Below are 21,775 nucleotides of genomic sequence, written 5' to 3'. Positions count from 1 at the left end.
CAGCATCCGTGGAGAGAGAAATGGAGTTAATGTTTCAAGCCAATGACCTTTCTTCAGAACTGATAAAAGGGGCGGCGCAGTGGTTAGCACCGCAGCCTCACAGCTCCAGCGACCCGGGTTCAATTCTGGGTACTGCCTGTGTGGAGTTTGCAAGTTCTCCCTGTGTCTGCGTGGGTTTTCTCCGGGTGCTCCGGTTTCCTCCCACAAGCCAAAAGACTTGCAGGTTGGTAGGTAAATTGGCCATTATAAATTGCCCCTAGTATAGGTAGGTGGTAGGGAAATATAGGGACAGGTGGGGATGTGGTAGGAATGTGGGATTAGTATACATGGGTGGTTGATGGTCGGCACAGACTCGGTGGGCCGAAGGGCCTGTTTCAGTGCTGTATCTCTAAACTAAACTAAATTCATCGACTTGAAATGTTAACTCTATTTCTCTGTCCACAGATGCTGCCAGAATTGCCTGCTTTATTGTACAATGTTTAAAAGTCTTTACTTGTGACGCAGTCAATGAGCTTCCACGTGTGTCCAAGGCTTCAAATTGTTAACTCGTATTTGTAAGATTGGGGGGTGGGGTGGGGGGTGAAATACACTGCAGGAGAAATTTTCCTGGGTTTATCCCCTGGGTGTATCACTTGCATCTAGGGAATATCGGAAAATTGGGCATCTTCCTTGAACGATGTGGGTTTCGCCTCCACCTGATGATTCTATAATCACTGTACTGAGCCATTCCAATGCAGCAAGGTGCAGGGGCAGGATAAATCAGGGTTGCAAACTCTCCTGGATTGTCCTGGAGTTTAAAGATTAATCACTGCAAAGAATGGTCAGGCTGAAAAATTGTTAAATGAGGAAAATGCCATTTAATTGACAATTCAAAAATCATCCCATCGGATAATTGACTAGGTGGTATGGGAAAGGAAGATGGGTGGGTTGGATGACTAATGGCAGGAGTGTTGGTGGTGGTTGGAGACATGAGGACGTGCTGACCCCTCCCAGAGTCAGTTCAACTAGTGTTAGCACTTCGGGGTTAGATTAGCTATTAAACCTCAAACAAAACTGTAAAAACATCAGGATTTAATTTTTTCACCAAGATAAAAGAAAATCGCAGTCGCTATTATAACAGTTTGCTACAATGTTTCAACATTTGTTGGACCTTTCCCCATCCTCCTCTGGCTCCTGTATTTGAGTGCAAATTGTCAGAATCAGGACTCCTTGTCAACTTCCAGCTCATCCACTTCCTGCAGTGTGTATTCCAGGATGTTGTTATGTCCTTTGAACTTGAAATAACCCTTGAACAACTTCTTCTGAAGCATCAGGGGGAACCAGTAAATGTCATCGGGCCACATCTCGTCAAACGGGAGCTTATCCAGGTCAAACCACTGCGGGCGCATCTCTGAAAAGCAGTGAACAGGAGGGATTTTTCAAATCCAAAATGCAAAGCAAAAAGAAAAGCTGAGCGATTGTACCAGTTTCAACAGCAGTTTGCAGTAAAATGGCTCAAGGTGCTTCCCAGGAGCCAAATCAAACAAAATCTGACACTGAGCCATATAAGAAGATATTAGGGCAGATGACCAAAAGCTTGGTCAAAGAGGTAGACTTTAAGGAGCATCTTAATGGAGGGGGAGAGGTATGAAGATAGAGTTTTAGGGAGAGAGTTCCAGAGCTTAAGGCCCAGGCAGCTGAAGGCATGCCCACCAATGCTGGAGAGATTAAAATTGGTGATGCACAAGAGGCCAGAGTTGGAGGAGTGCAGAGATCTCGGAAGGTTATAGGGCAGGAGGAGGTTACAGAGAAAGGGAGGGGGAAGGCCATGGTGGGATTTGAACACGTGCTTACTATGCCCTAAAGCACCTTGCAGTCAATGAATTATTTTTGACGCATGGTTATTTACCTTCTGATTCCACTGGTTCCCCTTGGTAACTATCTGTACGGAATATGTGAACATCCAGCAGTTCCATCTCTCCGACAAATTCAAACTTGATCTGTCCAATTTTTTCCAAGCTCTGCACAGTCAGACTGCTCTCCTCGCACAATTCTCTGAGGAAAGAATTAACTTAACTTTTAAATTTGTCTTTTAAAGTATTCAAAAAGTATTTCTGATGGCAAAAAACAGGAGCAGCCCACTCAGCCCCTTGTGTCTGTTTTGCCATTCAATTTGATTATGTCTGATCTGTACCTCAACTCCATCGAATTGCACTTAGAGCTGCATTCACTAACACACAGATTAACAAAAGACCAACAGTTCCCCTGATGCCTTGTAATTAAAGGTAGCATGTTACTAAACCCTACCCCAGACAAGAAGGTTCTGGATTTGAATTCATGTCTTTGATGAACGAGCTGGAGTGTTGGTTCTAATTCTATGCATCAAACAGGATGTCAAGGCCTCAGAAGAGGGTGCAGAGGAGATTTATTGGAATGGTACTAGGAATGAGGGACTTCAGTTATGTGGAGAAGCTGGAATTGTTCTTGGAGCAGAAAAGTTTATGGGGAGATTTAACAGAGGCATTCAAAATTATGATGGGTTTTGGTAAGAGCAGATAGGGAGAAACTGATTCCACTAGCAGGACAGTCAGAAACCAGAAGTCATGGTTTTAAGATAATTGGCAAAAGAACCAGAAAGAACATGAGAATTTTTGTTTTACAAAGTGAGTCTGGAATGCACTGGCTGAAAGGGTGGTGGAAGCAGATTCAATAATAACTTCCAAAAAGGAACTGGATAAATACTTGTAAAGAAAAAAAAAAGGTCATGGAGTACAGGTACAGCTGCAGGTAAATGACACTGTCTATCAGGTAATTAAGATTCAAACATTCTACTTGATCCTTTTTTTTTATTCATTCATGGGATGTGGGTGTCGCTGGCCAGGCCAGCATTTATTGCCCATCCCCAATTGCCCTTGAAGGTGGTGGTGAGCTGCCTTCTTGAACCGCTGTAGTCCATGTGGGGTAGGTACACCCACAGTGCTGTTAGGAAGGGAGTTCCAGGATTTTGACCCAGCGACAGTGAAGGAACGGCGATATAGTTCCAAGTCAGGATGGTGTGTGACTTGGAGGGGAACTTGTAGGTGGTGGTGTTCCCGTGCATTTGCTGCCCTTGTCTTTCTAGTTGGTAGAGGTCGCGGGTTTGGAAGGTGCTGTCTAAGGAGCCTTGGTGCGTTGCTGCAGTGCATCTTGTAAATGGTACACACTGTTGCCACTGTGCGTTGGTGGTGGAGGGAGTGAATGTTTGTGGATGGGGTGCCAATCAAGTGGGCTGCTTTGTCCTGGATGGTGTCGAGCTTTTTGAGTGTTGTTGGAGCTGCACCCTGAAGGGACTAATCTATTTTAAAAATATTTATGTCCCCATGAGCAGAAACGATGTCACAATTAAAGAATTATTACGATTGTTATAACACGACAACATGGTCCATGAAAGGATCTTAAAGTAATGGCATAACTTTAACTTCTAATTTGTTCACATGCTCAGAGGTAAAATATTTAATATAGTTGGGACAGAGTTGAAGTATGATTTGAATCAAAATTTAAACCAAATATATAGTGCTTTTAATATCAATAATCTAAATGCTTTCACTAATATTTGAATATGAAATTTTATTTATATGCTATGAAAATATTTTTAAATTATTCTTGAAATAAGAAATGGGTATTTTTTTTTACCAAATAGTCGTCATCTGCTGCTTCTAAAGATACAATACCAGAAACTAGTCACATGCCAAGTCATAAATTCTCTCGTCACAACAGAGGGTAGCTCTTGGGTCAAACCCCCTGCTGGTTTCCTTGAAATTACCTGTTTTCCAGTTCTTGCAAGCAAAAACAATGCCAACTATCTCACTAAATCAATGGTCAACATAGTGACGAGAAAGTAAGATAATAAATTAGTTGTTTTATTTAAAGCTTGTTCACAAAAATGCACATTTTTTTTGTTTTGATTAATAGTAAGATAAATTGCTAATGCCTTTATCTTTCCAAAATTTGCTCACCAGCACCCTGTGTATGTCAAAAATTGTAATGTGATGCCTCATGTGAAAAGGTTGGACACCCCTACTGGATACGTTATTTTAAAACACAAGTTTAATGGCTTGGGCAAGACATTTAAAATTACCAGGAGCGAAAATAATTAGAAAGGATTGGGACCATCAGGCCAGGTCCTGGCCAGCTACATGCTAACAAAGTATTAGCAGATGGCCTAGCTAGTTCTGTTCTGTCAACAACAGTAATTCGCATTGGCATTGCATACTGTTTTGCTTGCTAGTTAGCTAATACAGTTATGCTCTCCATTCATGAAGGTTCTATAGGTATGTAAAAAGGAAAAGATTAGAAAAGACAAATGTGGGCCCATTTCAGTCAGAGACAGGGGAATTTATAATGGAGAACAAGGAAATGGCCCAGAAACTAAACAACTACTTTGTGTCTATTTTCACGAAGGAAAGTACAGAAAACATCCCAGAAATACTAAAGAACCAAGGGACTAGCGAGAATGAGGAACTGAAAGAAATTAGTATGAGTAAAAATAATGTTACTGGAACTTGAGAAATTATTGGGACTGAAAGTTGATAAATCCCCTGGATGATCTACATCCCAGAGTGTTGAAAGAGGTGTGGATGATTGGTGATCATCTTCCAAAATTCTATAGATTCTGGAAGGGTTTCTGTCAATTGGAAGGAACCAAATGTAACCCCACTATTTAAGAAAGGAGGCAGAGGGAAAATGGGAAACTACAGATCTGTTAGCTTGACATCAGTAGTAGGGAAAATGTAGAATCTAACATAAAGGATGTGATAACTGGACACAAAGGGAAATCATGTTTGACAAACCTGTTGGAGTTTTCTGAGGATGTAACCAGCAGAATGGAGAAGGGGAAACCAGTGGACGTGGTGTACTTGGATTTTTAGAAGGCTTTTGATAAGGTCCCACACAAGAGGTTAGTAAACAAAATTAGAGCACATGGGATTGGGGGTAATATACTGGCATGGATTGAGAATTGGTTAACGGACAGAAAACAGAGAGTAGGAATAAATGGGTCAGTCTCAGGTTGGCAGGCTGTGACTAGTGGGGTACCGCAAGGATCAGTGCTTGGGCCCCAGCTATTTACAATCTATATCAATGATTTGGATGTGGGAACATAGAACAGTACAGCACAGTACAGGCCCTTCGGCCCACGATGTTGTGCCAAACCTTTAACCTACTCTAAGATCAAACTAACTACCTACCCTTCATTCTATTATCATCCATGTACCTATCCAAGAGTCACTTAAATGCCCCTAATGTATCTGCTTCTACTACCACCGCTGGCAGCGCATTCCACGCACCCACCACTCTCTCTGTGTAAAGAACCTACCTCTGACATCTCCCCGAAACCTTCCTCCAATCACCTTAAAATTATGCCCCCTGGTGATAGCCCTTTCCACCCTGGGAAAAAGTCTCTGACTATCCACTCAATCTATGCCTCTCATCATCTTGTACCCCTCTATCAAGTCACCTCTCCTCCTCCTTCACTCCAATGAGAAAAGCCTTAGCTCCCTCAATCTTTCTTCGTAGGACATGCCCTCCAGTCCAGGCAGCATCCTGGTAAATCTCCTCTGCACCCTCTCTAAAGCTTCCACATCCTTCCTATAATGAGGCGACCAGAATTGAACACAATATTCCAAGTGTGGTCGAACCAGGGCCTTATAGAGCTGCAGCATAACCTCGCGGCTCTTAAACTCAATCCCCCTGTTAATGAAAGCCAACACACCATACGCCTTCTTAACAACCCTATCAACTTGGGTGGCAACTTTGAGCGATCTATGGACATGGACCCCAAGATCCCTCTGTTACTCCACACTACCAAGAATCCTGTCTTTAAGCCTGTATTCCGCATTCAAAATGAATCACTTCACACTTTTCCAGGTTGAACTCCATCTGCCACTTCTCAGCCCAGCTCTGCATCCTGTCAATGTCCCGTTGCAACCTACAACAGCCTTCCACACTATCCACAACTCCAGCAACCTTCGTGTCATCGGCAAACTTGCTAACCCAGCCTTCCACTTCCTCATCCAAGTCATTTATAAAAATCACAGAGCCGAGGTCCCAGAACAGATTCTTGTGGAACACCACTGGTCACCGAGCTCCATGCTGAATACTTTCCATCTAATACCACCCTCTGACTTCTATGAGCCAGCCAATTTTGTATCCAGACAGCCAACTTTCCCTGAATCCCATGCCTCCTTACTTTCTGAATGAGCCTACCATGGGGGACCTTATCAAATGCCTTGCTAAAATCCATATACACCACATCCACTGCTCTTCCTTCATCAATGTGTTTTGTCACATCTTCAAAGAATTCAATAAGGCTTGTGAGGCATGACCTGCCCCTCACAAAGCCATGCTGACTGTCTCTAATCAAACCATGCTTTTCCAAATAATCATAAATCCTGTCTCTCAGAATCCTCTCCAATAATTTGCCCACTACCGACGTAAGACTGACTGGTCTATAATTCCCAGGGTTATCCCTATTCCCTTTCTTGAACAAGGGAACAACATTTGCCACCCTCCAATCATCCGGTACTATTCCAGTGGACAGTGAAGACACAAAGATCATCGCCAAAGGCGCAGCAATCTCTTCCCTCGCTTCCCATAATATCCTTGGGTATATCCCGTCTGGCCCGGGGACTTATCTGTCCTCATATCATTCAAAATTTCCAGCACATCCTCCCTCTTAACCTCAACCTGTTTGAGCATATCAGCCTGTTCCACGCTGTCCTCACAAACGACCAGGTCCCTCTCACTAGTGAATACTGAAGCAAAGTATTCATTTAGGACCTCCCCTACCTCCTCCGACTCCAAGCTCAAGTTCCCTCCACTATCCCTGATCGGCCCTACCCTCACTCTGGCCATCCTCTTGTTCTTCACATAATTGTAGAACGCCTTGGGATTTTCCTTAATCCTACCCGCCAAGACTTTTTCATGTCCCCTTCTAGCTCTCCTAAGTCCATTCTTCAGTTCCTTCCTGGCTACCTTGTAACCCTTTAGAGCCCTGCCTGATCCTTGCTTCCTCAACCTTAAGTAAGCGTCCTTCTTCCTCTTGACTAGCTGTTCCACATCTCTTGTCATCCAAGGTTCCTTCACCCTACCATCCCTTCCCTGCCTCATCGGGACAAACCTATCCAGCAGTCGCAGCAAGTGCTCCCTAAACAACCTCCACATTTCTGTCGTGTATTTCCCCGAGAACATCTGTTCCCAATTTATGCTCCCCAGTTCCTGCCCAATAGCATTGTAATTCCCCCTCCCCCAATTAAATATTTTCCCATCCCGTCTGCTCCTGTCCCTCTCCATGACTATAGTAAAGGTCAGGGAGTTGTGATCACTATCACCGAAATGCTCTCCCACCGAGAGATCTGCCACCTGGCCTGGTTCGTTGCCAAGCACTGTCCAACATAGTCTCCCCTCTAGTCGGCCTATCTACATATTGAGTCAGGAAATCTTCCTGGACACACCTGACAAAAACTGCTCCATCCAAACTATTTGCACTAAGGAGGTTCCAATCAATATTAGGGAAGTTGAAGTCACCCATGACAACAACCCTGTTACTTCTGCACCTTTCCAAAATCTGCCTCCCAATCTGTTCATGTCTCTGTTGCTATTGGGGGGTCTATAGAAAACTCCCAACAAAGTGACTGCTCCTTTCCTGTTTCTGACTTCCACCCATAATGACTCAGTAGACAAACCCTCCTCGACGACCTCCCTTTCTGCAGCTGTGATACTATCCCTGATTAGCAATGCCACTCCCCCACCTCTTTTACCTCCCTCCCTATTCCTTTTGAAACATCTAAATCCTGGAACATCCAACATGCATTCCTGCCCCTGTGATATCCACGTCTCCGTAATGGCCACAACATCGTAGCTGCAAGTACTGATCCATGCTCTAAGTTCATCACCCTTATTCCTGACACTTCTTGCGTTAAAATAGACACACTTCAACCCATCATACTGGCTGCAACTTTGCCCTGTCAACTGTCCAACCTTCCTCACAGACTCTCTGCACTCTGTATCTGCCTGTTCAACAGCTACCCCATCCACTGATCCGTGGCTCCGGTTCCCATCCCCCTGCCAAACTAGTTTAAACCCTCCCGAAGAGCTCTAGCAAACCTCCCGCCCAGGATATTGGTGCCCCTCCAGTTCAGATGCAACCCGTCCTTGTACAGGTCCCACCTTCCCCAGAAGGTATCCCAATGATCCACATATCTGAATCCCTCCCTCCTACACCAGTTCTGTAGCCACGGTTCAGCTGCACTCGCTGCCTGTTTCTAGCTTCACGAGCACGTGGCACCGGTAACAATCCTGAGATTACTACTCTGCTCGTCCTGCCTTTCAGCTTCCAACCTAACTCCCTATATTCGCTTTTCAAGTCCTCATCCCTTTTCCTAGCTATGTCATTGGTACCGATATGTACCACGACCTCTGGCTGCTCCCCTTCCCCCTTAAGAATCCAAATGTAATATTTCCATGTTTGCTGATGACACAAAGCTGGTGGGAATGTGGGTTCTGAGGAGGATGCAAAGAAGCTTCAAGGGGATTTAGATAGGCTAAGGGAGTGGGCAAGAACATGGCATATGAAATATGATGTGGAAAATGTGAAGTGATCCACTTTGGTAGGAAAAACAGAAATGTAGAGTATTTCTTAAATGGTGAGAAATTGGGAAGTGTTGATGTCCAAAGGGACCTAGGTGTCGTTCATCAGTCACTGAAAGGTCAACACGCAGGTGCAGCAAGCAATTAGGGAGGCAAATGGTGTGTTGGCCTTTATTGCAAGAGGATTTTGAGTACAGGAATTATGACGTTTTGCTGCAATTGTATAAAGCCTTGGTGAGACTGCACCTGGAGTATTGTGTACAGTTTTGGTCTCCTTACCTAAGGAAGGATATACTTGCCATAAAGGGAGTGCAACCAAGGTTCACCAGACTAATTGCTGGGATGGCAGGATTGTCCTATGAGGAGAAATTGAGAAGACATGGCCTGTATTTTCTTGAGTTTAGATCAGGGTTGTCCAACATACGGCCCGTGGGCCAGAATCCAGCCTGCCAAAGGTTACCATCCGGCCCACCAAGGATGAGAAATTTCCACTGGAAATCCACCATTGGTTTCTTCTGGCCGACCAAAACTTTATGATTGACAACGGCTGCAGTTCCTTGACGGAAGAGCTCCGTGGCGGAGATGCCTCACTGGGCAAGTCATCCTTTACCAAGATGACGGCAGCTCTTCACTACCTGATGTTCTGTCTCCTTTAATAAGATGGCATTGCCTGGGCTGAGCTGCCTGCCTGCCGGTGCTTCCCACCCAAACTCCATTCCCAGTGTGGCTTTCCCGGCCTTGGGCTCAGGCCCCAGGCCGAGCACTGGCTCTGCGTGCGTGCAGACCCAGCTTGGACCTCAGGCCCCGGGCCCTTCATCTACATCACGGTCACTGAGAAGGAGCCGCCTGAGGAGGGGGCAGGGCCCAGGCCTGGGAGCAAGATGTTGGGGTAGCTGGGCCCTGGGGTCACAGAGGGAGGGGGGGGAGAGAGACACACACACACAGTCAAAGAGAGACAGACAGAGACACCGAGAGGAAGAGAAACAAAGAGGGGCAGAGGGGGGATGGCGAGGCATCAAGATCACTCCTGACCGATGGATATCTATCCGGAATACTCTGCATTACTACATCAAGCAAACGGGCAGACACTGTCTACTTCTGCAAGCAAAAACAATGCCAGGTATCTCACTAAATCAGTGCTCCAATATAGTGAGAAAGTCTCAGTAAATTAGTCCGCTCATTTAAAGATATTCACAAAAATGCATATTTTGTTTCTGATAGTAAAATAAATTTCTAATACCTTTTATCTTTTCAAAATTTGCTCACTGGCCCCCCTATGGAGAACAAAAATTATAATGTGGCCTCTCACGTGAAAAGGTTGGACACCCCTGGTTTAGAAGAATGAGAGGTTATCTCGTTGAAACATACAAAATTCTCACAGGACTTGACAGGGTTGATGCAGGAAGGATGTTTCCCCTGGCTGGGGGCGTCTACAATCAGGGGACACAGTCTCAGAATAAGAGGTAGGCCATTTAGGACTCAATTGAGGAGGAATTTCTTTACTCAGAAGGTGGTGAATCTGTGGAATTCTTTACCCCAGAGGGCTGTGGATGCTCAGTCATTGAGAATGTTGCGGGAAAATGGCATTGAGGTAGAAGATCAGCTATGATCTAGCTGAACAGCAGAGCAGGCTTGAGGGGCTGAATGGCCTACTCCTGCTTCTATTTCCTATGTATGCTTAGCTACTTTATTTTTAGGAGAAATGTGTTTTAAGTGGGACCATGTTTTGATGGAATTAGGTTAGCTATACACTTTATATACAGATGAACTGCCTCCATGTCTGTGGCTGAGTCAATAACTTTGTCAAATGTCCGTCACATAACATGTTGATGCGTACCCCTGGCTGGAACGAATGCACGTGTAAGGATCAGGTTATGATTGAGTATGCCTGCGATGGCCTCTCTGGTCGAAGAGTGCGCTGACACTTACAGTTCTAGGCTTGAAGATGGCAGCTGGATGCCCACCTGCAGAATAATACCCCAGTGAGAGTAACCATCTTATTCAGAAGTGGGAAGGGGAAAAAAAATTGGTAAATAGCTCCCTAAGTGTTACCTCTTTGCTCCTTCCTCTATGGTTTCTCCAGGCTGCACTTTGCCTCCAAAGCCATTCCAGCGGCCGACCCCAAAACCTCGCTTCTTCATCCCCAGGAGGATCTTCTGTTGCCTCACGACCATCACGAGGGTCAGCAGCTTTGTGGTGACCATCTCGCCACAGCAGCGTCTGCTTAACAGCTGGCGGCTCTTGGTCAAAAAGGAACAGGTGTAAAACAGCTTTCATATGCTATTCAATAACTTGCATTTATGCAGCTCCTTTAGCATTGCAAAACATCACAAGATGTTTCACAGAACAAATTTGACACTGAACCACATAAGGAGCCATTTGGACAGGTAACCAAATGCTTGGCTTGGGAGAATGGTCTTAAGGAGCATCTTAAAGGAGGAGAGAGAATGGGGGAGAGGTATAGGGTGGGAATGCCAGAGCTTAGGGCTGAGGCAGCTGAAGGCATAGTTGCCAATGGTTGGGTGGCGGAATGCAGAGATGTTGGTAGGTTGCAGAACTGGAGCAGGTTACAAAGATTTTGGGGGGGGGAGTTGTCGAGGCTTTGGTGCAATCACCAACTCCAGTATTCCACGACCTCACAATCCTCTGTAAAAAATAATCTGCTCCCTAGAAGGTAATGGGATGTGTGAGGAGGGGGCATCAGAAAAGAATGCGCATTTATACAGTGCCTTTCAGGACTTCAGGAGGTCCCAAAGAGCTTTTCAGCCAATCAAGTACTTTTTGAAGTCCAATCACTGCTCGAATCTAATCTTGTCCGCTGGCGATGCAGTTTCTTGAGTTAGGAGCCAAGAACGCTTGGATGTTTGCAATTGAACAAACAATGGATCCATTCTGGCTTTTGATGAATGAAAGATTTGTTACATCTGAGAGCTCATGACAGGTACCTCGCCTCCCGGAGGCTGCGCTTTCTTTTACACCTGGAGTAAGGCTTAAGACCCGTTCCGAATCTTAACTGCCAGCGGTTAGAATCGAATCGGAGGCCGCAGACAAATCCACACGAGGAGAGTCACACTCAATACACGCCGGCTGGAAACAAAAAGTGAGAACTACGGGGACGGGGGAACCGTTTAAACCGGCGATCCCAGTTAGTACCGAGTGCAATTTGTGCACAATTTATTTTAAAGATAAATCAGAAGTCGCGAGATTTTAGAGGCTCGATGAAAGCTATTTTGCACAGGATTTTATTTCTGCATCGCAAATACTTTAAACCGGAGCAAATAAGTTTTATAATTTAATTTTCTTTTGTAAAGTATGTACTTATTTTGTAATTCATTAATAAGTGGCCGGGTTCTGGAGGGGTTCTTTGTAAAGTTCATCTTGGGTGGTGAGTTTGTTGGGTTTTGTTTCCTGGGGGACAAAGTTGGTTGTGACTCAGGGAGCCGGGGTTCCGGTGAATGTTTCCAGCCAGACTCTCAGGGAGTAAAAACAGAAAGTGTTGGAAATACTCAACAGGTCTGGCAGCATCTATGGGAGAGAAACAGAGTTAACGTTTCAGGTCTGTGACCTTTCATCAGAACTCTGAGGGGTTTCATTGTCTTTTAAGAACACTGTGCTGCATTGACTGGTAAAGACTAGGTTTGTAATCTGCTTACTTTAAAGCACTTTATCTCCCCCATCAAACATCTACATAATAAGCTGGCACTCGCCGCCCTGTCCTTTCTCTAAAGAGTCTCAGCAACAGCTTATATAACAGCAATAGCACTTCCAACATAGTAAAACGTCCCAAGGCACTTCGCAGGAGTGATAGCAAACAAAATTTGACAGTGTCACATGAGGAGATAGTGGGACAGGTGACCAAAAACTTGGTGAAAGAGGTAGGTTTTAAGAGCGTCCTAAAGTAGGATAGAGAGGTGGAGAGATTTAGGGAGGGAATTCCAGAGGTTGAGATCCAGGCAGCTGAAGGCACGGCTGCCAATGCTAGAGCAATCAAAATCGGGGATGCGTAAGAGGCCAGAATTGGAGGAGTGCAGAGACCTCAGACCGCTGGAGGAGGTTACACACCTAGTGCTTTCCACACAGCCAATCATTATCTGAGTCCACTCACTGTTGCTATGTGGCCAAATGGCAAATTTAAAAATTAAATAATGACTTGCACAAATATAGCACCTCTCACGATCACCTGACCTCTCAGTGCTTTATAGCCAATGAAGTACTTTTGAAGTGTAGTCACTGTTGTAGGAAATGTGGCAGCCAGTTTGCACACAGCAAGCTCCCACAAACAGCAATGTACTAATGACTAGAAAATCTGTTTTTGTGATATTGATTGAGGGATAAATATTGGCCAGGACACTGGGAATAACTACCCTGCTTTTCAAGATAATGCCATGGGATCTTTTACATCCAACTGAGCAAACAGACGGGGCCTTGGTTTAACGTCTCATATGAAAGATGGCACCTCCTCAGTACTGTGTTGGAGTGTTAGTCTTGATTATTGTGCTCAAGCCTTGGTGTGGGACTTGAACTTAGAACCTAATGACTCAGAGGTGAGAGTGCTTTCAACTGAGCCACAGCTAACCAACAGCATGTCTCCCTCTGCCAGATTCTATCCCCAGTGCTACTGAGACCCTTTCCTATGCTTTACTATTTCTGCACTCTCCTCCCTGATCTCCACCCTCTCCTTGCTGGTCTCCTGCATTCCATCCTCCACAAACTACAACTCATCCAAACCTCTGTTGTTTGCATCCTCTCCTTCACTGAGTTCTGTTCTCCGATCACCCCTGTCCTTATTGACTGGCTTTGGTACTATGTTAAAGGGGCTATATAAATGGGAGAGAAATGAAGGAAGTGTGATCCCTTAAGTTAAAAATCAAAATATGCTTTCAAAATATTAGGATATATTTATTTTCATTATTAGACAGGGTGCTATGATCTCTCGGGTCCGGTATTGTCTGTTCCACACGACAGCAGAACAGCTGAAAAAAACTGCGGCTGAGCAGAGGTGGTTATCGAGACAACTGAGGGACTCGTACGTGAAATCCGCCCGACAACAAAACTACCGCTGTCGGAGCGCATTTAAGCTGCTGGAGATTGACGAAAAGCATGGCATCCTGAAGCCTGGGATCAGTGTGATTGACTGCGGTGCAGCACCTGGTGCCTGGAGCCAGGTTGCGGTTGATAGGGTCAATGCCACCGGCTTCGGTGAGTGACGTACAACACGTTAGCAAATCTGTAGTGGGGGCGAACCCTCAGGGGTCTACAAGATAATCAAATTCTTGTCCATCTAGGGCTGTGCGTACATCTTGCTGCAAATGTCTTAAGCATACTGTATTTTCTTAAATTTCTGTATGTTTATTAATGATGGCAAAGTACATTATTTCTGGGGTTTTTTCTTTCATGGGATATGGGCATTGCTGGCAAGGCCAGCATTTGTTGCCCATTCCTAATTGCCCTTGACAACTGAGTGGCTTGCTAGGCCATTTCAGAGGACAGTTAAGAGTCAACCACATTGCTGTGGGTCTGGAGTCACATGGAGGCCAGAACAGGTAAGGATATCAGATTTCCTTCCATAAAGGACGTTCGTGAACCAGATGGGTTTTTACAACAATCAATGATAGGTGCCATGAAACATTACTGAGACTAGCTTTCAATTCCAGATTGTTATTAATTCATTGAATTTAAATTCCACCAACTGCTGTGGTGGGATTTGAACCCATGTCCCCAGGGAATTAGCCTCTGTCTCTGAATTGCTAGTTCAGCGACATTACCACTAAGCCACCGTTGCCCCTGTTGCTGTTTAATATATCTATTCTGCAATGAAGATCCAGCACTGCCATTTGGAATTTAGGACAAGGGGTCTGCCACTGTTTGCGGTGGATCCCCCAAAATGTGTCACTGTTTGCAGTGGGTTCCCCGGAATGTATCAGTGTTTGCCGTGGATCCCCAGGAGTGCGTCGGTGTTTGCCGTGGATCCCCAGGAGTGCGTCGGTGTTTGCCGTGGATCCCCAGGAGTGCGTCGGTGTTTGCCGTGGATCCCCAGGAGTGCGTCGGTGTTTGCCGTGGATCCCCAGGAGTGCGTCGGTGTTTGCCGTGGATCCCCAGGAGTGCGTCGGTGTTTGCCGTGGATCCCCAGGAGTGCGTCGGTGTTTGCCGTGGATCCCCAGGAGTGCGTCGGTGTTTGCCGTGGATCCCCAGGAGTGCGTCGGTGTTTGCCGTGGATCCCCAGGAGTGCGTCGGTGTTTGCCGTGGATCCCCAGGAGTGCGTCGGTGTTTGCCGTGGATCCCCAGGAGTGCGTCGGTGTTTGCCGTGGATCCCCAGGAGTGCGTCGGTGTTTGCCGTGGATCCCCAGGAGTGCGTCGGTGTTTGCCGTGGATCCCCAGGAGTGCGTCGGTGTTTGCCGTGGATCCCCAGGAGTGCGTCGGTGTTTGCCGTGGATCCCCAGGAGTGCGTCGGTGTTTGCCGTGGATCCCCAGGAGTGCGTCGGTGTTTGCCGTGGATCCCCAGGAGTGCGTCGGTGTTTGCCGTGGATCCCCAGGAGTGCGTCGGTGTTTGCCGTGGATCCCCAGGAGTGCGTCGGTGTTTGCCGTGGATCCCCAGGAGTGCGTCGGTGTTTGCCGTGGATCCCCAGGAGTGCGTCGGTGTTTGCCGTGGATCCCCAGGAGTGCGTCGGTGTTTGCCGTGGATCCCCAGGAGTGCGTCGGTGTTTGCCGTGGATCCCCAGGAGTGCGTCGGTGTTTGCCGTGGATCCCCAGGAGTGCGTCGGTGTTTGCCGTGGATCCCCAGGAGTGCGTCGGTGTTTGCCGTGGATCCCCAGGAGTGCGTCGGTGTTTGCCGTGGATCCCCAGGAGTGCGTCGGTGTTTGCCGTGGATCCCCAGGAGTGCGTCGGTGTTTGCCGTGGATCCCCAGGAGTGCGTCGGTGTTTGCCGTGGATCCCCAGGAGTGCGTCGGTGTTTGCCGTGGATCCCCAGGAGTGCGTCGGTGTTTGCCGTGGATCCCCAGGAGTGCGTCGGTGTTTGCCGTGGATCCCCAGGAGTGCGTCGGTGTTTGCCGTGGATCCCCAGGAGTGCGTCGGTGTTTGCCGTGGATCCCCAGGAGTGCGTCGGTGTTTGCCGTGGATCCCCAGGAGTGCGTCGGTGTTTGCCGTGGATCCCCAGGAGTGCGTCGGTGTTTGCCGTGGATCCCCAGGAGTGCGTCGGTGTTTGCCGTGGATCCCCAGGAGTGCGTCGGTGTTTGCCGTGGATCCCCAGGAGTGCGTCGGTGTTTGCCGTGGATCCCCAGGAGTGCGTCGGTGTTTGCCGTGGATCCCCAGGAGTGCGTCGGTGTTTGCCGTGGATCCCCAGGAGTGCGTCGGTGTTTGCCGTGGATCCCCAGGAGTGCGTCGGTGTTTGCCGTGGATCCCCAGGAGTGCGTCGGTGTTTGCCGTGGCTCCCCAGGAGTGCGTCGGTGTTTGCCGTGGCTCCCCAGGAGTGCGTCGGTGTTTGCCGTGGCTCCCCAGGAGTGCGTCGGTGTTTGCCGTGGCTCCCCAGGAGTGCGTCGGTGTTTGCCGTGGCTCCCCAGGAGTGCGTCGGTGTTTGCCGTGGCTCCCCAGGAGTGCGTCGGTGTTTGCCGTGGCTCCCCAGGAGTGCGTCGGTGTTTGCCGTGGCTCCCCAGGAGTGCGTCGGTGTTTGCCGTGGCTCCCCAGGAGTGCGTCGGTGTTTGCCGTGGCTCCCCAGGAGTGCGTCGGTGTTTGCCGTGGCTCCCCAGGAGTGCGTCGGTGTTTGCCGTGGCTCCCCAGGAGTGCGTCGGTGTTTGCCGTGGCTCCCCAGGAGTGCGTCGGTGTTTGCCGTGGCTCCCCAGGAGTGCGTCGGTGTTTGCCGTGGCTCCCCAGGAGTGCGTCGGTGTTTGCCGTGGCTCCCCAGGAGTGCGTCGGTGTTTGCCGTGGCTCCCCAGGAGTGCGTCGGTGTTTGCCGTGGCTCCCCAGGAGTGCGTCGGTGTTTGCCGTGGCTCCCCAGGAGTGCGTCGGTGTTTGCCGTGGCTCCCCAGGAGTGCGTCGGTGTTTGCCGTGGCTCCCCAGGAGTGCGTCGGTGTTTGCCGTGGCTCCCCAGGAGTGCGTCGGTGTTTGCCGTGGCTCCCCAGGAGTGCGTCGGTGTTTGCCGTGGCTCCCCAGGAGTGCGTCGGTGTTTGCCGTGGCTCCCCAGGAGTGCGTCGGTGTTTGCCGTGGCTCCCCAGGAGTGCGTCGGTGTTTGCCGTGGCTCCCCAGGAGTGCGTCGGTGTTTGCCGTGGCTCCCCAGGAGTGCGTCGGTGTTTGCCGTGGCTCCCCAGGAGTGCGTCGGTGTTTGCCGTGGCTCCCCAGGAGTGCGTCGGTGTTTGCCGTGGCTCCCCAGGAGTGCGTCGGTGTTTGCCGTGGCTCCCCAGGAGTGCGTCGGTGTTTGCCGTGGCTCCCCAGGAGTGCGTCGGTGTTTGCCGTGGCTCCCCAGGAGTGCGTCGGTGTTTGCCGTGGCTCCCCAGGAGTGCGTCGGTGTTTGCCGTGGCTCCCCAGGAGTGCGTCGGTGTTTGCCGTGGCTCCCCAGGAGTGCGTCGGTGTTTGCCGTGGCTCCCCAGGAGTGCGTCGGTGTTTGCCGTGGCTCCCCAGGAGTGCGTCGGTGTTTGCCGTGGCTCCCCAGGAGTGCGTCGGTGTTTGCCGTGGCTCCCCAGGAGTGCGTCGGTGTTTGCCGTGGCTCCCCAGGAGTGCGTCGGTGTTTGCCGTGGCTCCCCAGGAGTGCGTCGGTGTTTGCCGTGGCTCCCCAGGAGTGCGTCGGTGTTTGCCGTGGATCCCCAGGAGTGCGTCGGTGTTTGCCGTGGATCCCCAGGAGTGCGTCGGTGTTTGCCGTGGATCCCCAGGAGTGCGTCGGTGTTTGCCGTGGATCCCCAGGAGTGCGTCGGTGTTTGCCGTGGATCCCCAGGAGTGCGTCGGTGTTTGCCGTGGATCCCCAGGAGTGCGTCGGTGTTTGCCGTGGATCCCCAGGAGTGCGTCGGTGTTTGCCGTGGATCCCCAGGAGTGCGTCGGTGTTTGCCGTGGATCCCCAGGAGTGCGTCGGTGTTTGCCGTGGATCCCCAGGAGTGCGTCGGTGTTTGCCGTGGATCCCCAGGAGTGCGTCGGTGTTTGCCGTGGATCCCCAGGAGTGCGTCGGTGTTTGCCGTGGATCCCCAGGAGTGCGTCGGCGTTTGCCGTGGATCCCCAGGAGTGCGTCGGCGTTTGCCGTGGATCCCCAGGAGTGCGTCGGCGTTGGCCGTGGATCCCCAGGAGTGCGTCGGCGTTGGCCGTGGATCCCCAGGAGTGCGTCGGCGTTGGCCGTGGATCCCCAGGAGTGCGTCGGCGTTGGCCGTGGATCCCCAGGAGTGCGTCGGCGTTGGCAGTGGATCCCCAGGAATGTGTCACTGTTTGCAGGGCATCCCCAGGAATGTGTCAGCGTCTGCAGGGGATCCCCAGGAGTGTGTTAGTATTTCATGAGCTCAGAACGTCTCAGCTAGTGATTTTTTGAAGTGTAGTCACTGTTGCAATGTGGGGAACACGCCACCCACTTTATGCACAGCAAGGTTCTACAAACAGCAATATGATAATGACTGGCAAATCTATTTTTAAGAGATGGTGGTTGAAGGATAAATATTGGCAGCACACTGGGGAGAACTCCCCTGCTGCTCTTCGAATAGTGCCATGGGATCTTTTACATCCATCTGAGAGAGCAGATGAGGCCTGGGTTTAACACTTCATTTAAAGGATGGCACCTCTGACAGTGCAGTGAAGGGACTGGGAGAAAATATGAATGAACGAATAGTCCTACCAATTGTTAGATTGCAATTGCCTTGAGAATAAACAGTCTTTGTCATTCAGAAGTGCCAGCTTTTCCTGAGCATTTTGCTCGCAGGTGATTTGAAAGTCTGCACTGTAGTGTCAGTCTATTTTTGTGCTTAAGTTTCTTGGGTGTGACTTGAACCCCTGGCATTCTGACTCAGGCAAGAGTGCTACCCGCTGAGCCACGATTGACACATTCTCTATCCATGTGCCTTCTGAGAATTTCACTTGGGTGAGGTACCAGCCTGCAGATTTCTCGCACTCCAAATCCTTCCCCTCAGAGAAAGAAACAGGTAAAATTAAAGCAACTGAATCACTATAAATGTGTCTGGAAATGCATCCCCTCTTGACTAAGGTTGCTTTGAATGAGGAAAATAATTAATATTGTGTGTGGGAAGTAAAGGCCTCCTCGGGTTTGCAAATGAGACCTGACCCGAGCCCGACAGAACCCCGCCCAAGCCTGAGTCCTTCCAGTTTTTCCCGCGCCCGACCCAACCATCAGTTAACTTACCTTCCATTTTTCACTTTGTTCCTTAACTGCACAAGCTTAAAATAACTGTAACAAAACCACCTTTAAAGTCCAAAAAGTGAATTAACATTAGAGTCACTTACCTGAGGTGGTGATAGAGCGTGTCCGATCCGGCCCAACCCGAACCGACCCCGAATGCCGGACCCGGAGGTGTGACCCGACCTGAACCTGAAACGTCGTCGGGCCCCGTGGGTTCGGGTCAGGTAGAAGGCCTTTAGTGGGGAGGGACTGGGATAAATAGGCAAAGGAGCCATTTCAGAACATAAAGCATCTCTGTTTATTTATTCTAGTTTGTTGATGATTTTCATTTCATTTCCCTTCTCTCCAGATCCAGAGGCTCCTGTGGGTTTTGTAGTGGGAGTTGACCGTTTACACATCCCCCCACTGGATGGCGCTGTGTTTCTGCCTCATTCTGACCTCCTGGACCCTGCAGTTCAAGCCAGAATACAGGAGTCCCTGCCAGCGGGAGAGGCTCAGGTGATCCTCAGTGATGTGGCACCAAATGCTAGCGGCATCCGTGAGCTGGACCAGCAACGACTGACTGAGCTGTGCCTGTGCATCCTGGGGCTGGCCCAGAGGGTCCTGAGACCCGGTGGCACCTTGCTCTGTAAATTCTGGGATGGAACTAACAGAGGCCTCCTACAAAACCGACTCACTGACTTGTTTAGAGAAGTGAAGACTTTAAAACCAGCTGCGAGCAGGAAGGAGTCATCAGAGATCTACTTTCTAGCAAAAAACTACAGGAAAAGCTGACATTTCGGAACAACAAAACCTGTTTATGCTCAAGGAAATTTCCATTGCAGTCTAACAATTTGTGGGACTAGTTGTTCATTTATATTTTCTCCCCTTCCTCAGCTCTCTCCCCTCAGGCTGATAGTCCACCACCTAGTTAGAGAGAAAAAAAAAATTGCATTTCTAAAGTGCCTTTCACAACCTCAGTACATCCCAACAAAACTTTAGAGCCAAGGAAGTACTTTTTTGAAATATAGTCACTGTTGTAATCTGGGAAACATGTCAGCCATTTTGCACATAACAAATTCCCACTAACAGGAATGTGATGATGATGAAATAATCTGCTTTGGTGATGTCGATTGAGGGATAAATATTGGTCAGGACACTGAGGAGAACTTTTCTGTTCTTCAAAATAGTGCTGTGGGATCTTTTACTTTCACCTGAGAGGGCAGATGGGCCTTGGTTTAATGTTTCGTCCAAAAGGCAGCATCTCCGACAGTGCAGCTCTCCCTTAGTGCTGCACTGGAGTATCAGCTGAGATTGTGTGCTCATGTCTCTGGACTTGAACCCACAACCTTCTGACTAAGAGGTGAGAGTGCTACCACTGAGCTACAGCTGATACTTCTTGATCATTGCTGCACTGTAATCCATTGAGAGGAGATGTGCAGGAACTTGGGATATTTGTCCCTTTGTTTCCCAAGAATAAAAATTATCCCTCAGTGTTTGGTCAGCCAACTGACTAGAAGCAAAGAACTTGAAAAGAAAGAATTGCATTTATAAAGTGCTTCTCACGACCTCAAGCTATCCCAAAACGCTTTTTTAAAAATGCATTCATGGGATGTGGGCGTCGCTGGCTCGGCCAGCATTTATTACCCATTCCTAATTGCCCTTGAAATGGTAGTGGTGAGCTGCCTTCTTGAACCGCTGCAGTCCATGTGGGATAGGTAGGTAGGTACACCAACCATGCTGTTAGGAAGGGATTTTGACCCAGTGACAGTGAAGGAATGGCGATATATTTCCAAGTCAGGATCAGTGCTGAACTCAGCCAGTGTAGCAATAAGAGGTGGTACAATTCGCCTCAGTGCCTTTGGGCTAGATGGGAAAAAGATCTGCTGTATTCACCATCTACTGACCCCTGATGGAAATTGTTTAAGACTGGTCAGGACAGGATCAGGCTCAGCTCTGTTGACCTCAGTTGTTGAATAGCCTAGCAACACTCATAGGCTAGGTTCATTGGTACTGGAAAGCTCGCAGAACCGTGCACAAAATGTGTAAAATGTACTGAGACATCTTCCTGCCATTGAGTGCTACAGATGTATGAGTCAGTGGCATGCTAGGTGTCAGCTTTGACTCAGTAGGTAGCCCTCTTAACTCTGAGTTAGGTTGTGGGTTCATGTCCCACTCCAGAAACAGAGCAAAATCTAGGCTGACACTTCCGGCACAGTACTGAGGGAGTGCTGTACTGTTGGAGGTGCCACTTTTTGGATGAAACATTAAAGTGATGCCCCATCTGCCCTCTCAGGAGGATGTACAAGATCCCATGGCACTATTTCAAAAAAAGAACAGGGAAGATTTCTCCCTGGTGCCCAGGCCAATATGTATTCCTTAACCAACACCCAAAAAAGATTATCTGGTCACATTGCTGTTTGTGAGACCTTGCTGTGCACAAATTGGTTGTTGTTTATCCTACATTACAACAGTGATGACACTTCAAAACTACTTTGTTGGCTGTAAATGATGTCCTGAGGTTTTGAAAGGCACCAAATAAATGTGTCTTTCTTTTAATGCTATTTCCATTAAAATGTTATTTATCTCTATTTCAACCATTTTCTTATTCAACTGTGGAAACTGCACATTTGTAGCCCAGCTGTGTGATACTGTGAATATTACCTTCTGATGGTATAGAAATCAAGACACAATTCTAACAACGATTTTACTTTAATATTTGAAATATCTGTAATCTATTAATACATTTTGGTTTCAAAATCTGAATCTCAGTATACTCCAAAATGCTGGAAAATGTACTAAAAACACAGAACCACAGAATTTGTAGGCAATATATGTAAAATAGATATAGACACACACAACTTCTTTATTCAG

The 21,775-nt window shown here is 48.2% G+C and overlaps 2 protein-coding genes across 9 annotated transcripts; one reads left to right on the top strand and one right to left on the bottom strand.

The window, feature by feature from the left end:
- Positions 1-1,056: 1,056 nt before the first annotated feature.
- Positions 1,057-11,711, bottom strand: nudt1 (nudix (nucleoside diphosphate linked moiety X)-type motif 1). The gene is made up of 4 exons (XM_068055919.1): positions 11,550-11,711; positions 10,657-10,842; positions 1,889-2,034; positions 1,057-1,390 (listed from the first exon to the last, which is right to left on the bottom strand). Exons 2-4 carry the CDS (start codon positions 10,806-10,808, stop codon positions 1,200-1,202), a joined length of 489 nt encoding a protein of 162 aa, XP_067912020.1. The 5' UTR covers positions 10,809-10,842; positions 11,550-11,711; the 3' UTR covers positions 1,057-1,199.
- Positions 3,824-21,693, top strand: mrm2 (mitochondrial rRNA methyltransferase 2). Of its 8 annotated transcripts, none has more exons than XM_068055910.1 (3): positions 3,824-3,856; positions 13,520-13,803; positions 19,272-21,693. In XM_068055910.1, the coding sequence occupies exons 1-3, from the start codon at positions 3,834-3,836 to the stop codon at positions 19,694-19,696; spliced, it is 732 nt and encodes a 243-aa protein (XP_067912011.1). In that variant the 5' UTR covers positions 3,824-3,833; the 3' UTR covers positions 19,697-21,693. The 8 variants fall into 8 exon arrangements, with proteins under 8 accessions (XP_067912011.1, XP_067912016.1, XP_067912017.1 ...); XM_068055915.1 differs by lacking the exon at positions 3,824-3,856 and adding an exon at positions 11,436-11,704; XM_068055916.1 differs by lacking the exon at positions 3,824-3,856 and adding an exon at positions 11,436-11,749.
- Positions 21,694-21,775: the final 82 nt, after the last annotated feature.

Source organism: Heterodontus francisci, chromosome 24 (genome assembly GCF_036365525.1).
Source record: "Heterodontus francisci isolate sHetFra1 chromosome 24, sHetFra1.hap1, whole genome shotgun sequence".
Taxonomy (NCBI): domain Eukaryota; kingdom Metazoa; phylum Chordata; class Chondrichthyes; order Heterodontiformes; family Heterodontidae; genus Heterodontus; species Heterodontus francisci.
The sequence above is the reverse complement of the archived record's forward strand: the minus strand, read 5'-3'. Positions and strand labels throughout refer to the sequence as shown.